Consider the following 16,608-nt stretch of genomic DNA (forward strand, 5'->3'; position numbering starts at 1 on the left):
GAATGGGAATTTTCATAGCATTAGTCTCATAAGATCATTATAGTGATTAGGTAAGGTAGTGGATCTTCAGCCCTTAGCTTTGCCTGCTGTATGGTAAGCCCTCAGTGTTAGTTGTCATAGGTTTATCTGCCTGGTCATGGCTGATTCCTCCCCAGTTGCCTGTTCCTGGTAGTTCTGTTTGTTGCATATGGCAGTGTTGTCTCCTTAGTTCTTCAGTTGTCATTACCTCTACCACTATGGAATAAAATTATATTAGCTATTAATGGTCCAGTAACTGATAATTGCATGATGTTTTATACTTCACAAAATACTTATCATATATTATCTTAAGTAGTGGCCAAGGCTTGGTGCTGTCTCACATGAGCTACTCTCAGGCTAAGACCCTGAATTAGAGCAGGTCATTCTGATCTGATGTATATGTAACTCCTTGCCTAGCTTTGCCATTGTCCAATTTAACAAGCATGCTAGCTGTTCTTCTCAGCTTAACCCGGTCTATTTGAGTGCCTCAGCTAAGCTGATGGTCAGAATGCAAAGCAGGGCAGGCCAGTGCCCTGTGGAGTTTGATGACCACCAGCAGAGTTTGACGATCCCTCCTTAGGAAGAGAATCTCTCAGTAAAATATCCCTTCTCTCTGGGCTCTATCACAATTCACCAATTGAAATGTGTTCTTAGAGATTTAAGGTGTTCTTTGGGAGACTGAGGTGGGCAGATTGCTTGAGCTCAGCCTAGGCAAGACCAGCCTAGGCAACATGGTGAAACCCCGTCTCTACAAAATAAAATAAAATATTAGCTGGGCCAGTGGTATGTGCGTGTAGTCCCAGGTACTCAAGAGGCTGAGGTGGGAGGATCACTTGAGCCCAAGATGCAGAGGTGGCAGTGAGTTGAGATGGTGCTCCTGCATTCTAGCCTGGGTGACAGATTGAGAATGTCCTCCCACGCCACCCCACCCCACCACCACCCCCGAAAAAAGAAAAAAGAGATTTAAAGTGTTGCTCTCTAAACCTCTACTTTAAAATGCAAATGCATTCATTCATCCTTTGTTTATAAACGTATTCAGTAAATGTTCATTGAGTGTGAAATGTCAAGACCTGGCTAACTATTGGGAATTCAAAGTAAAGAAGATAAGAGTACTTGCCCACAACTGAGCTTGGGCAAGGCGGGGACAGAAAGTGCATCAGTAAGTGCTCCTGAGAGTGCTGAATTAGAAGGATACATGTGGTGCTGTGAGGTCACACAGAAGGGCCAACAAGATCAACCTGAAGACCGGGGTCTTCCTGGAGGAGGTGATTCTTGAAGTGAACTTTGTGGGATAAATAAGTGTTAGGCCAAGAAAGTTGTGAGATGAAAAGAGGTATAACAAGCTATTGGCTACAAATGCCTTCCTATCAGTTAACATCTTCAGTTCATGTGTTCACAGACCTAAGGGCAAACAGCATTGGAACTCGTGCTACTGGTATGACTTCTTGAGTGTCGTAGTGTCAAGCTAGATGATTCTCCGCGTTTGCCATCTGAAAGGTTCTCAGGTACTGCCTGCTTCAGACAGGTTTGATTTTGGAGGAGGAATGAGTCTCTTCAAACTGACTTCTTTCCTTTATAATGAAATTTCCAAGATGTAGTCTTCTCTTCCTCCTTGTTCACTCACAGTTTAACACATTTTCCCCACTCCTGACCTTAAGTGACCTTAGACTTACCATCTTTGTAAATGTTACAGTGTCAGGCAGGCGTTCCCCTGGGGTCTCCTGATACAGTGCTCTCCTGGCTCTCCTCCTGACTCATCTTGGTAGTGGTCTTCATGGTCTCTCTGTAAGTAGGCTCCCCCATGACTCGAATATTCTCCCACTTTACTTCTTCCCCTTACTGTGTTTTTAGCTCCTTTAATCCCCAGTGTTCATAGTTCTGCCTCTTTCCTGCTCTTCCTTAACAATCTCTTCCATTACCAAAGCTTAAATAATTCATAAATTTGTCTCTACCCTCGACCTTTGTCCAGAGGCCTGGTTCTTTATTTCTAACTGCTTGCTAAACGTCTGTGGCAGGCAGGCTGTCTTAGTACGAAACGTCAGTGTTTAAAATCAGAAGCATCGGTCTCACCAGAGCCGCTCCTTCATACACTTTCTCCCCTCTTTAATGGTATTTCCATTCTCTCAGTCACCCATCGTTATCTTTGACCGTCAGATCCCATGGATTCTACTTTTGCATTGTCTCTTGCATTTGGCCACATCTTAGGGTGCTCACCCAGTTATACTTATGTTGTCATTGAGCCTATTAACTTGTCAGTTAAGAGCAGGGTACTCGCCTCACTCATCTTCACTTGCCACGTGGTGTCCAGAACAGTGCCTTATGCAAAGGAGGCAAGCCCTCACTATTTGTTGAATGAATGTCAATTAAGTGTTTTAATACTTTACCTGCATTTCATGAACTATTTGTCATTTAATATATTTTCTGTTATTAGTTCTCTTAATACTTTTAATCTTAACCAAGCAAGCACAAGAATAAAATTTCATACTCAGAACCTCAACTATGGTACTTCTGTTCTTTCTCAGGATGAGAAATTAGTTAAGCATGCATGGGTCAGGAAACATTAATTTACCTTTCCTTCTTGAGAGCCAGATGTAATACGTAGGATTATCACATTTTTATGGCAATTTTAGATAACATATTTCCCTTTGTACATTAATTTTTCTGCTTTTTCTCTTCCTTATTTTTAATAGGTCTTCAAAATGGAAAACTATCACAATGACATAGATGCTATTGATAGTACATCAATATGATTCAGCTCTTCCCCTGCCTGGCAGAGTGTGGCTGCTGTGCACATAGCCATGTAATACATATTAGTTACACAGGCATTAGAGAAGCCTTTCCCATCCATATGTATGTGCATGGCCTGTGGAAGTTAATAATGCCATATATCACATGCACATAGAATGTAAAACGTACTTCAGAATGACAGCAAGCTCATATAAAATGAGTATTGGCGCATGATTAAAGGAAACCAGGGAAATATTTTTGTCCTTTCAGAGAACAGAATTATTTGTTTGCTCTGTGTGTCTCAGCATCCCAGACCGTCATTCTGCCTTTTTGTTTTTTTGTTTTTTGTTTTTTGTTTTTTTTGGGGGGGCGGCGTTGGTCAATATATGCATTTCTCTGCAGCCACCTTATTTCACTTCAGCCACATGGACAACAAAGGAACCCCTTTGGAGAAATGAAAGATAGCAATTACACATTGGTATTCATGTTACGGGAGTCCCACTGTCGTCCTCAGGGAGTTTAACAATGAATATCCAGCATTAATTGCCACAGTAACTACATGCGTCTGACCTTGCTGAAATGTAATACATCAGTTTTACATAGTGAAATTATTTACCACTGAAAGATTAAAAAAGAATGATTATAAAATTATATTGCCGTTTAGAATGACACATATTTTTTGTTTTTAAGAAAATCCTGGAGGACTTAAATGATTAGCTTACTGCATTTTCTTAGGAATCAGAATACCAGGAGGTAAAGTCACAATTTTATCAGTGATGGCTGGCAATTAGGCAAGATTAGTGCCTTCCTATTCTTATGAAAGGTGAATAATATACATTGACATCCCTGATTAGCCTGTAGAACTAATTAATAAGGCACAATGGATATTTTTTCTCTGTTGGGGGTGGGGTTATCCTCTTTTATATTTGTACCTGATGGTAGGTAGGTAGGATTTTCTGTCAGTAGGGGAAATGTGCTAGTAGCCCTGAGCACGTAGTGCCCTTTTTAAAGAGGTGACATCATCTTTAAGGTGAAATCTACTTACTATCAACTTTTCTTCTTTAATCTTTTGCTCAAATCCTCAGAAATAGGGAAGCTAGATTTTCTGACATGCATCTTACAGTTCCTTTTTCCCGGGCTACCACGCTTACTGGGTATTGCACACTGGGAGAATTTCACACTCAACACTCTGAAAGTGTTCATGACTCCGAGTTGGAGGCCACCCTGCTGGGTCAGCAGCAAGCTGTCCTCTGTGACAGAGCCACATCAGCGGGCCGCACTCGCTCTGGGCTGTGGAAGCTGTGTGTGCAGAAATGAATGATGGTTCAGCCGTCTCTTCTTTTTAAAAAGGGACTGAGGTGAAGAAAGTCTGTGCACTCATCCATGACATCCGAATTTCAGCCTAGACGAGATTCTAACTAGAGATCCATTTTGCTTGTATTCTGGCAAAACAAGTACATGATAAATTTGAAGGCCCTCTCAAGTCTGAAAAAAAATTGAACTGAATGATGGAGTGGGTCGTTTTTTTTTTTTTTTTCTTGCCTGCCTTTTAAAGTAAGGGTGTAAAGTAAATGAATATATGTATTGATTACGACTGTGGAATATGGCTTACTCATTGTCTTCATGTGTAAATAATGTATATTTTGTATGATTCAACTTTAATAGAGTGTTTAATAAACATCTGCCAGGTAAAAGAATATAGTACACACATGTGTACTATATTATATTAATATGTTGTGCTTTTTGAAACTTTGAATTTTGTAGTCTCTAAATTGTTTAGGTAGTTTTAAAAATAAACTCTGAATTCCACCTCCACTTTGTTTTCTATTTCCTTTAAAGTATGTATGTCTCTAATGTTGTAAGTTTTCATAGCATTTGAGCCTGGATACTTTAATATTAGAGGGAGATTTTTGACCAGACTCCTAATTTATTCTGAATCTTTAAAGAGATGATACTGTAAAGCAACTCTAGAAAATATAGCTTTAGTTAGCTCCTTCCCACCCCTACCCCTTTTAATTTTCTCTCTCTTTTTCCTTCTCTCATCCATCATCCCTGTCCACAATTAAAGCAAGATGATGAAGTGACGACTGTTCAGGTTAAAGAGCAAGACCAGAGCGTCCTGGTGCTGAAGAAAGTGCAGTGCTGTGGCCCAGCCCCCACAGCTGGGAGTGCGGAGAGCCATTGGAGGTGAGAGTTTCCCTGCAGCCACAGAGGCACGCGCTCCCGTTTCCTTTTCCCTGCCTGCCTTCCCTTCCCTTGCTCCATCTCACTCGCTCTCTGCCTCCTCTACCCTCCCTCCCTCTCTTTTCTCTCCGCCTCTCCAGCGTTCTAGCTGACTGCAGAGCTCTTAGCAGCCAGATGGACTCAGTTCCCAGTGAAAGGACAGGGATGGCAAGATCTTTTAGCATTTAGGGGATGCCTTTGTTAGTAACCGTTCACAATGGGCAGCTCCCGGCTGAGGGTCTTTGACCCTCATTTGGAGAGGAAAGATTCCGCCGCGGCGCTCTCAGACCGAGAGCTGCCCTTGCCTACCTTCGATGTGCCTTATTTCAAATACATCGACGAGGAGGATGAGGACGATGAATGGAGCAGCCGCTCGCAGTCTTCCACCGAGGATGACTCAGTGGACTCTCTGCTCTCTGACAGATATGTGGTGGTGTCCGGGACCCCGGAGAAGATTTTGGAGCACCTTTTGAATGACTTGCACCTGGAAGAAGTCCAGGACAAAGAAACAGGTAAGGCTCTGAGTAGCTCATGCTTCCAGACTTACAGCGGCTGATGCCCTTGTCAGTACCCTCAGGGGCAAGGTTCCCACTGTTAGCTGAAACCGGGGTGGGGAGAAATAGCATATGCTTTGTGCGACTCATCCCTTGCCTTGTGCTGATTTGTTTAAATCCAGTAAATGGACACATGTAGATCCCAAGCAGTTTCCTGGGAAGTAGCTGTACAAAGAAAATGATATGAAGGCAGCTGTTCTTGTTTCTTTGGCAATTTTTCCCAAATCTCACCTAAAGGCAGTTGGCAAGAGACCAACATTCAATAGCAACATTCAATGGAAAGAAATACAAGGGGGAGGAGGGTTAGCAGGCGTTCACCTGGCATGTAGGCAGTGCTGAGCTGCGGGGAGCAGCCTCTGTGTTGAAATGTCAACAATTAATGCAACTACTCAGCAGCTACATGCTTAGTGGCAACTTCTGCCTTTTTCCAAGTGGTTTACAAACTGCCTGGTCAGAACAAGCCCTGAGGTGCAGACTGTGATACTCCCAGCTCTTCAGAGCAGAAATTGTAATGCACTAAAGCCTTACTGATCAGACTTCTTGTCTTTTAAATTTAATCTGAGAGTAGAACACTCACTTTGCTTTTCCACTCATGCACTTTTGGAAACACTACTATTCCACTTACAAAATGACTTATCGGTAACTTCCTTTATCTCAGAAGGGAGAGTGCTTGCTTCTCTTAACCAGAATTTGTAATTTGTTCCATGCTGGAGCAGTTATTCCAATGAATAGGCCTCTGACTGTAGCCTGCATTTTGCAACTTGATCCCTTAACTGAAATGCGCTTTTTGCTCCTTCCATAGCACCTGTGAGACCCACAGTTTCCTTAGGTTTTTACCATGCAGGAAGGATTTTGAAATGACAGCTTAGGTGGGAACAAGAATTTCCTTGTGTCCCTGGAGTTTTGTCTGAACGTAAGTGATGTCTGGGTTTATATTGCGTTATAAAGGACCATAAGAGAAACAAGAATGTGTGAAATACATAAATGGGCAAAAAACAGTATCAAAATGACCTAATCATGTATCCTACAGTAAAATTATTGTGTGATTTTAAAATTCAGATAAATACCCTATTTTGCATATGTCTGAAGACAAAATCAATAGTTGTCATTTATATACACTAAACAAACAACTAAAAGAAAAATATATTCTCTTGGCATTTGCTGGGTTGATTTTGTATGTCTATAGATTAATATTTTGTGCGTTTGAGCACTATTCCCATGTTCTGCTTCATCAAATATAATCATCATGGAAGGTGGGTCTAATTTTCAGTCTACTGATTACCAGACTGCTTTACACAGGTGTTTTGAGCTAGAATACAGACAAATGATGTGTCATGGAAACGACACTTTAGTAGGGGTTTGGAAAGATTGAATACTTTGTTCTTCTTAATAACACTACAGTTCTGTAATGCAAGACTTTGTGTCTGGGTTACATTAGTAAGCAGGGAAATTATTATAACCTGCCCAGGCCTAGCTTGATTTCTTTTTCTTTTTAATTGTCATGAGTTTGTGTTCTCTTTGCTTTTGAGAAAATGGCTCAGGTGCTCACAGGTTCCCACTACTTAACACTGAGAATGACAAATCACTCTTACTATTGTTGCTAATGTCAGAATTTGCCTCCTATTGGGAAATATAGTGATTTGCATCCTGTCTAGTGACTTATTCTTGCTTTCTTCTCAGTTATACCAACCCTTGGATCATGTATGTCACTTCTGCCATGTGCTCACAAAGCCAAGAGGACCAGGACTTCATGGCTTGACTCTCCTAGCACCAACCTAAGTGGGGAAGAAGGGGTTGGTTGGGGTCACCTCACCTAATTCCTGCTCATTTCCTTAGAGTTTGGGGGAAGGACACACATGAAACGTTAGAGTTTTACGGAGACATCTGAGTGGCAAAAGTGGTAACAACTTTCACCAAAGAAAGATTTTATGAAAATGGAAAAGTCAACTTTGGAGAAAATGATTAATGTGTATATAAAAGAGATGCCTAAGTGGAAGTCAATGGAGCTCTTCCAAACTTCAAGAACGACACTTGGAGAAAACACAACAGAAAAGCCACCATGTGGTTTCTGTTAATAAGATTATAAGAAATATAATAAATATAAAATAAATGTGTGCAAATTGAAGAAAAGGAGATATTAATAGCTCAAATACTAAGTGAATCAGGTATTTAAAGTAACAGGACCCCTTGTCGCTGACAAAGGTGAATTCTAGTTCTTTATCTCGGTCAGGTAAGCAACCCTCATTATCAAAGGCCCGGGTGTGCAGGAGCTGAAGAGAGTTGCATAAACCATATGGAGGACAGATGGAGGAAAATGAGAAGGGGCTGCAATAAAAGTACACAGCAGCATTTTTATGTTCTTGAGCGCCCCTTTTAGGGAGATGGAGCCATCTGGGGCCGCGTGCAGCCATATGGTGGCCCTCCACATGGCCCAATAGCAGTGAGGAGGAGAGGGTCCATGGGAGACAAGGAATGGTCCTGGAGGCTGGGATGAGCCTCTTCTGGATTCTTACATTTTTGGACCCACCAGAGGCTGGGGAGTATAACTGAACAAGAGATGTGAGTAATTTCTCATCCCTTTCCCACAGAAGTCACTAATTTGTGAAAATGTAGGTGCAGGACCCAATAGAGGAGGCCCTCTGTGCTCCCATAGGACAAGTGGAAGTGATTACTGATTGATGTTAACATACGACTAAAGTTTACTCCATTGAATATAGCAGGGAAGAGAATGCCAGGGCTATTAAAATGAGGCATTTCTGTTGTTTCTGGACTCAAGAATAGAATAGGAAACAACTAAACAATTCATATCGTATTCTATCAGCAAATCAAGCTTTTTAAAGGAAAAATAATTCTAGAGATGAAAGCAACCTACTAATGATTTTCCTAAATGAGTTGACTCACGCACACCTACTATATCTATTTTCATAATCCCTCAAGTACATAGGCTTCCTCCTTGGTAGTGAAAGGAACAAGAAGTCATCCAGTGATATCTGTGGAATGAAGGAATGCGTGAGTGAATGAGTGAATTTCTTTTTTTTTTTTTTTTTTTTTTTTTTTTTTGAGATGGAGTCTCTCTGTCACCCAGCTGGAGTGCAATGGTATGATCTTGGCTCACTGCAACCTCTGTCTCTCGGGTTCAAGCGATTCTCCTGCCTCAACCTCCAGAGTAGCTGGGATTATAGGGGCCCACCACCACGCCCTGCTAATTTTTGTATTTTTGGTAGGGACAGAGTTTCACCATGTTGGTCAGGCTGGTCTTGAACTCCTGACCTCGTGATCTGCCTGCCTCGGCCTCCCAAAGTGCTGGAATTACAGGCATCAGCCACTGTGCTTGGCCGAGTGAATTTCCTAAACTCTTAAAGAGAAGATCAATGGGAAGTGCTGATAAGAAACAAGCAAACTGACCAGGCATTTGGGTCTTTATTTGCAGCCAGTTTTGAAATGTTCATTCATCTGTGACAAGATCCCTTTTTGTTTACTAAGTTAGCAGTAACACTCCCTGAGAGCAAGCAGGAATGAAATTCATTGTCATCTAAATTTTTCAACATTTCTTCTTTTGTCCGATAGTTCTTCATTGTTTAAAGTAGGAAAACTGAGTCTGGTAACTAGATATTTGTGAACCTGGACAGTGATTGAAGCTGTTTTCAAAGATTTCCTTTTTTCTCCCCCAAGGTTCAGGTTTTGCCTTGAAATATTTTGAAGTGTTAGAGGAAAGTCAAGTTGTTTTTGGAGCTTTATCTTTTCCCAGAAATGGGGCAAACATCATTGGGCATGAGATTTACATGAGAGAATTACAAGGAAGGCAAGAAAGAAAAAGAAACAAGGAGCAGTGAGTTAGAGGAGTTGGAGGGATGGGGGAGCAAGTTTGGGCCCAGCCAGTCCTGCTCTGTTGTGGTCCTGCTAGTGACTGTACCTAGTTAACCCTTTCTCCTGCCTAGAGAGGATAAAGTGTGTTTTGCTTACAGATACTTCTGTAGTGAATGATAATTTCTGTTTCAAAGCAGGGGGAAAACTGTGGATTACATGGAGAAACCCCTTCTTATTGATTTTTCTTTCTGAATCTATGTTATGACAGGTCTACCTTAGGGAAAACATAGGAAATATGTTATTTCCCATTTCCTTATTCATCTTTTTGAAGAAAATGTACTTATGATTACAGGTTTCCAAGAAAAAAAAAGCCAACAGAGAATAGAATAGTAGGAATAGGTAAAGCCTACCAGCTGATTCTCATTAGGCCTGACCTGATTTCTTTTAGGTATGGCTGCTTTTTTTTTTTTTTTTTTTTTTTAATTTCATGAGGTTATCATTCAGTATATTCTGTTAACATGCCTTTGTGTGGAAATGTCTATACAACCCGCCTTGATTCTTTCAGAGATACCTCAGTGTTGGGGGGTTGGCGTTTAGCAGCACATAGTAGGTTGAGCATGTGATTGAAGGAGTGAGTTCATTACTGTTCTAAAGAGGAAACAACCTCTGTGAAAGTGCTTGTTTTATATTATAGGAGTGTCTCACTCAACTGATACAGTCCGGAAGCTCTTAATGGTCAACCTAGTGACTTTTATTTTTTTATTTTTATTTTTATTTTTTTGAGACGGAGTCTCACTCGTCACCAGGCTGGAGTGCAGTGGCACTATCTCGGCTCACTGCAACCTCCACCTCCCAAGTTCAAGTGATTCTCCTGCCTCAGCCTCCCGAGTAGCTGGGACTACAGGTGCGAACCACCACGCCCGGCTAATTTTTGTATTTTCGGTGGAGACAGGGTTTCACCATGTTGGCCAGGATGGTCTCAATCTCTTGACCTCGTGATCCACCCGCCTCGGCCTCTCAAAGTGCTGGGATTACAGACGTGAGCCACTGCGCCTGGCTGTGATGTTTTTTAAGCATTGCACTGAGAAAACATTGAGTAAAGCGAGGGCAGGTACCTCATTTTCTATTAACTTTTTAATTTTGTCTCCTGCCAACACCAAGCTCATGATAATCCCTTGATATTTAATTATGTAATTTTCATGGAGGAAAATTAAGAATATCTTTCTTCTTCTCCTTGGAAAGATAGAAGACAATGTAAGTCAACTTATTCCTTGCTTACCTTGCCTTTTAGCATTCCTGGAATGATACTGGGTGCCTCTATTCCAGGCTTTTTCTCCCAGGTTGCCAGACCATAATAACCCTGTAGCAGCATGTCTTTTGCAGTACTAAAACTTTTTGAGGGTAGGTAAATATTTAGATGGCAGTAAGTCTTTTCATGATTTTGTACAATTGTACATGTACATGGAATTATCTTGTATTTATATCTTTTTATTTCTGTAAGGTCATGTAATAAACAGACCAGTGTAGCTTATCTGTAGCTGCACATTAGCAGCACCTGGGATGCTTTTAACAAAACAGCAATGTCCTGAGATCCTAATTCCGTTGGGCTGAGTTGGGGCCTAGGCCTTAAGGCCTTTAAAAGTTCCCCAGGTGATGCAATCTGCAGCCAAGTTGAAAGCCACTGAAATAGAACATTGTCTCACTTCCACGTTTTGAAAGACCAATTCCAGGTTTCTAATGGTTATAGATATACAGAGAATTGGGAACTTCTTTCCCGCTTTCCAACTCCTCTGACAGGACTGTATGTCCAGCCTCATGTCCACTGGCCCCTGCCCTGGAGTTCTGCAGCCTGAGAAGTTCATAACTGACAAACCTACACTGCCAGTCCATGCATTAAAGTGGTTTTGGATAAAAGGACACCATCAGAGGGGACAGAGGTACCGGACACACAAAATGTTTGGTTTTTCATCTCTTGGAATGAGAAGATGTGACTATAGTGAACAAGAACCATTTGGATTTTTGTGGGTTGTGTCACATGACACAAATTCCTGAGTGGTCCTTAGGTGTCACAGCCAAGAATGCTTCTGAGAGAAATCATGTTTTAAGAAAGGAGAAATGCACATAGCAGAGTAGAAAGGTTACTAAAATGAGATTCTAAAGTCTTGAGTACCAGATCTGGGCTCCATTAAAAAAACAGCCAGAGACTTTGAGCAATTAATAAATGAAATGATCTCTGAAGTATCTTTCATCACTAAAACCCTTTGATTCAAAGGGATCTATATTTTCTTTCCTTGCAAAATATGTTACAGAGCCATAGAATTTTAGATGGGAGGGAGACCTGAGATTTCGTGTAGGTGACCTCCAAAGTCATTTTATGCTGGAAACACCTCGTGCAGCCCTTGCACGAGGGCTTAGGAAATTTGGTCTAATTTCATATTACTGCTACTTTTCTTCAGCCTCATAGAGCTGTTAGAATGTTGACAGGGTATTAAGCTTAGAATCTAAGGCTGAGTGGCCATACCTGGTGATGATTTAACTGTGTTTTTATATAACCTTGTCCAATGGGAAACTTTTTAAGTTCCTTTGAGAAATTATGCCATAACATTTCTAAAGAATAGCTTTGATTTATCACCCTACTACTAAATTCCATTTGCAGAGTTTTATTACCAAGCCATTTTGGGATATTCAGAAATAGTGTTGCAGGAGAAAAGCAGCAGTTTTCCCTCAGTGATGAAATATATTACATCATATCTCTTCTACTAGCCATTTCCCTGCAATTCCTTAACTTTTAGCTTTATACACTGCTTCTATAAAAAATGTAACAGTGCATTTTTAGTTATTGAGTTTCTGCATGCACCTGAATGAATACATTAGAAAAATTTAGTTCCTTTATTTATTTAATTCCTTTAAATATCTTTGACCTCCAATTGCATAGGCACTGTTCTAAATGCCAGGGATACAAAATAGACAAACTACTTACCCTCCTGAAGGCTTATATTCTATTGGAGGGAATCAGACAATAAACAAAATAAGTAAGAAAATATTGTATATTAGATGATGGGTTGCTAAATAGCCAATATCATCATAGGCACGTATTTAGGATAACTATATCCATGTCTTTAAAAATAAAAAAGCTGGAGGATATTTTAATGTATTTAAAGTATTTTAAGAATTAATGTGAAACCTCTAGTCAAATGCAACAAATTTCAGAATCAAAAGAAACACACTTAACTGAAATTTTTAAAATAACATAAAAAGAAATTTGAAGTATGTATAGGTATCCCCAGATGGTAAATCACTATTGTTAGAACCCATAGAATCTACATTTGTGGAAATGTTTAATAAGGATATCAGCCTTTTACCATCTTAAACTGTGAAGATCGCTTTATCCAAGGCAAATAACTGGACTGGGCTGCTACTTAGTCTTTTTCAGCTTTTTGAAACTGTCACTTTAAAATCTTAGATTAAGCACTTTGGGAGCCCAAGGTGGGTGGATGACTTGAGGTCAGGGGTTTGAGACCAGCCTGGCCAACATAGTGAAACCCCGCCTCTACTAAAAATACAAAAATTAGCCAGAAGTGGTGGCGCTGAGGCATGAGAATTGCTTGAATGCTAGAGGGGGAGGTTTCAGTGAGCTGAGATTGCACCACTGCAGTCCAGCCTGGGCAACAGAGTGAGACTCTGTCTCAAAAAAAAAAAAAAAAAAAATTAGATTAATTTGTTTGCATACATGCTAATAAAAAAAAAATCAATGAAAGACTGAATTCATTAGCACAAACTCCAGCTGCCCTGGGTGTGCGTCAGATGCAGATGAAGAGTACCACTGTTTGGTAAGGACTTGTTTTTCCAGATAAAGCAAAGACTTGAAACAGCTGTCCACAGTGACAGTACAAATCCCCAAAATGGTGTCAAGAGAGAAAAAGTGCTCAAGTTAGAATATGATTTCTGTTCTACTTTATAATGTGTGTGCTGTGGTTTTTGTTTTGTCTTGGTTTGGATTTTGGTAGTTCCTTGAGCTTCTCTCCTAATTACTGATATGGAGAATGTAATGTATGGTATTTGTTGACTATAATTGAAGCATTGGAAGGCTTTATAAATTAGTGTTGACAAAGTGATGAGATAATTAGAATTGTATAGAAATTTTCTCAGTTATTTCACTTATAAAAGCAGAGGCTTTAGGCCACATGACATTTGAGAACCCTTCTAGCTATGAGAACCAGGTTCAAAGATTACTCCAGACACCAATTTATTTATTCAAACCTTGTCCCATTAGAAGGACATCCTTGTGCAAGATAATTATCCCCATTTGATGGACATAGAAGCCAAGGTGGAAGTTAATTCAGTTGCTTCAGTGATGGTGCTACCATTTGAATCGGGAAATGAGCCCAAATATATTCCGAGTTTTATCCCAAAGATTATTTTTGCTAGAGACTGGAATCATGGATGAAAAGCATGATTGAAGTAAAAATCTACCATTCAACTCAAGCTTTAAGCCCCAAATCAGGTGCTTCAGTACCCACTTAAGGGCGTTCTAATCTCCAGTACAAAGACCTGCTTCTTGAATTCCAGCTGTGAGCAGAATGGCCACTGGGTGAGCTAACTGCTTCAAAAAGGTTGAGAGAGAGAGAGAGAGAGAGAGAGAGAGAGAGGTCTAGTTCCAGCTGACACTGTATCAGACTACTCACAAGAGAAGTGATTAAAAATTAAATTTTGACTGTGGATTTCATTTGAGGTGCTCATCTTCTGGGTTAATCTATTCTTACCACCTTTGAACATGCAATATTATGTATGATAACAAGGGAATTGATGCTTTTACACTGCCAGTAGATTGTGGGTTAATTAATACCCTTGTTGTTAATGAAGCAAGGTGAAGTGAAGTGAGACCCAGCCGAAGCATAAGATCATTAACATACACTGATTAATAATGGAAATGTGGAAGTTTTCATTACAACACAACCAATGGGCAAAGGAAGATATTTAATGGGTATGGATATATTTGATATGAGTATAGCAGACCTTTCAAGGAAACAGTCTCAATTTAGAATGAGAATGGATCATTGGAATGCATTTTTTTAATTGAATCATTTTCAGGTTTATACCACATTTGAGCTGTAGTTTATAATCTGAATTTTAATTTTATAAACAATTTCACCATGGAAGGTTATGCAAATGTTACAGTTTTCCAAATAAGAAAGTACTCAGAAAAATGTAGACTAGTTTATTCAATGATTACCTGATATTTCTAGTGAACTATGTGGAGAGATGAACACTTTCATTAAACCTTTACTTTTATGATTTGCTTTCATCCTCCACCCTTATTTATTCTGTGTCCACTGTTGGAATTTACTACAATAAATGCATAGGCGTGTATATGTATATTTATTTATAAAGTAGAAAATAAGACATTGGGTAACTAAACTTGTCATATTTAATTAAAGGGAAACTACAGTTGGCTTCGCAGATGTGGCTTTTGCCACAGAAGGTTGACCATTTTACAGCAGACTTTGTCAAGGGAAAGGTCAAGTGGAAGTCTAGAGCATGCTAAACAAACCAAAGTATTATAGGGTTCTAGGAAATTAATTTCAAGAGGATCTGAAGATAGGGAATGGAAAAAGGAGTACATGAGGGGGAAAGAATGACCTTAGAAATTAGATCCTTAGCTTCCAGTCTATAAGAATTGTGGAAAACGTGGGCATCTTAACAGTTTATGGACTTTCTTCTTTAAATACTTTGAAGGAAAATGTCAACCACTTTCAGACAGGTTAGAGTGGAGGTTTTGTCCTAGAGGCTGAAGGTGAGATAATCTGGAGGTTTCCTGCACACTGTGTTCTATCTAAATGACATATGCATGTGACTGCTTACTTCCTCGAAGTCAGTTTCAGTGCCGACCTCAACCCCCGAACCCCGATTTTCCTGTGTAAACTGCAGCCAGCATAGAAGATGGAGAAGTCAGTGGACTTTCTACTTCATTCATATTTGCATATTTTGTTTTCTTTTTATCCTTTATTTACATTTATTTGCTTCACCTGAAATACTTTCCCTCTACCTCAAATGCCCAACTTGACACTCATCTTTTTAGCTAGACTTCCATGGAGAACTTTAGTTCTTTCTTTGTAGTTAAGTAAATTTCTAATTTTCTAGAACAACTGGAGGATAAATTATTACAAGTGATAAAAGATTCTACTCTAGTGAGAGTTGCCCTAGTATGTACAGGAATTGTCAAGTTTCAGAGAATCAAAATATATAAAATTACAATCTATTTTTAAACATAATTTTTTTTTTTTTTTTTTTGTGATGGAGTCTCACTCTGTTACCCAGGCTGGAGTGCAGTGGCACCATCTCGACTCACTGCAACCTCTCCCTGCCGGGTTCAAGAGATTCTCCTACCTCAGCCTCTCGAGTAGCTGGTACTACAGGCATGTGCCACCACGCCTAATTTTTATATTTTTACTAGAGACAGGGTTTCACTGTGTTGGCCAGACTGGTCTCAAGCTCCTGACTTCAGATAATTCACCCGCCTCGGCCTCCCAAAATGCTGGGATTACAGGCGTGAGCCACTGCTCCCGGCCTCAAATATAAAATCTAATGGCAAACTATGAGGACCTAATAATAGTCCTTGCTTTTATTGTTATATGGATAAGATATTGGCTTACATCTGTATAATCTCTTTGACATAGGATGAAGGCTGCATTTGAAACATAAATCCTCAATATAACTTGTTTTTCCTCATAAAAATAAATTTGAGATATATAACACCTTGTTTAATATTCTCTTGATATCCTGTCTCCCTAATAGGTACCCTTTAAGGAAGAAGGCTACATATATTACTTTTCTATTTCTTCGCAACATCATTTCCCAGTTCGGTTAGTGCTAACTGGGGTTTTATTTCTTTTGAAAGGAAATTTCTGTTCTAAAACCTTTAAAAACACGTAAATTGCCATATTTTCTCAGTAAGTTTTGTGTCTCTGGGCATATTTAATATTGCACTTTAGTAGAAACGCATGTGGTTTTGTTAGTGTCTGGCTGTATTTCCAGGAACCTGTTTAAATGTGTGATTTAGGTGGGGGCATTTCTGGAGCAGCAAATTGAAGGGAACGAGAGATACTGAAATTCATGAAGACAAGATATTGTGTCAGTTGTGGGTTTGACAACCTAGTAATTTTAGCAAAATGATAGTTTCACTCTAACATCGGCAGCTGAAATTACTTGAAACTGTGTTTAAGACAATGTCAACGGTTGAAAAACCTCTGTCTCCTTCTTTCTCTTTCTGTGTTTCTCT

General features: G+C 39.8%; 1 protein-coding gene across 3 annotated transcripts in view; it reads left to right on the forward strand.

Annotated features, from left to right (window-relative positions):
• RAPGEF5 (Rap guanine nucleotide exchange factor 5) overlaps window positions 1-16,608 on the forward strand; it is a 242,475-nt gene that overhangs the window by 160,947 nt on the left and 64,920 nt on the right. For all 3 annotated transcript variants that reach the window (XR_012432604.1, XM_015447640.3, XM_065542208.1), the window contains 2 exons: window positions 4,814-4,932; window positions 5,392-5,480. Coding sequence is in view for 2 of the 3 variants with exons in the window: in XM_015447640.3 (XP_015303126.2) it covers window positions 4,814-4,932; window positions 5,392-5,480 (208 nt within the window). In the remaining variant the exon portion in view is untranslated. The remainder of the gene's footprint in view (window positions 1-4,813; window positions 4,933-5,391; window positions 5,481-16,608) is intronic.

Source organism: Macaca fascicularis, chromosome 3, assembly GCF_037993035.2.
Source record: "Macaca fascicularis isolate 582-1 chromosome 3, T2T-MFA8v1.1".
Taxonomy (NCBI): Eukaryota; Metazoa; Chordata; class Mammalia; order Primates; family Cercopithecidae; genus Macaca; species Macaca fascicularis.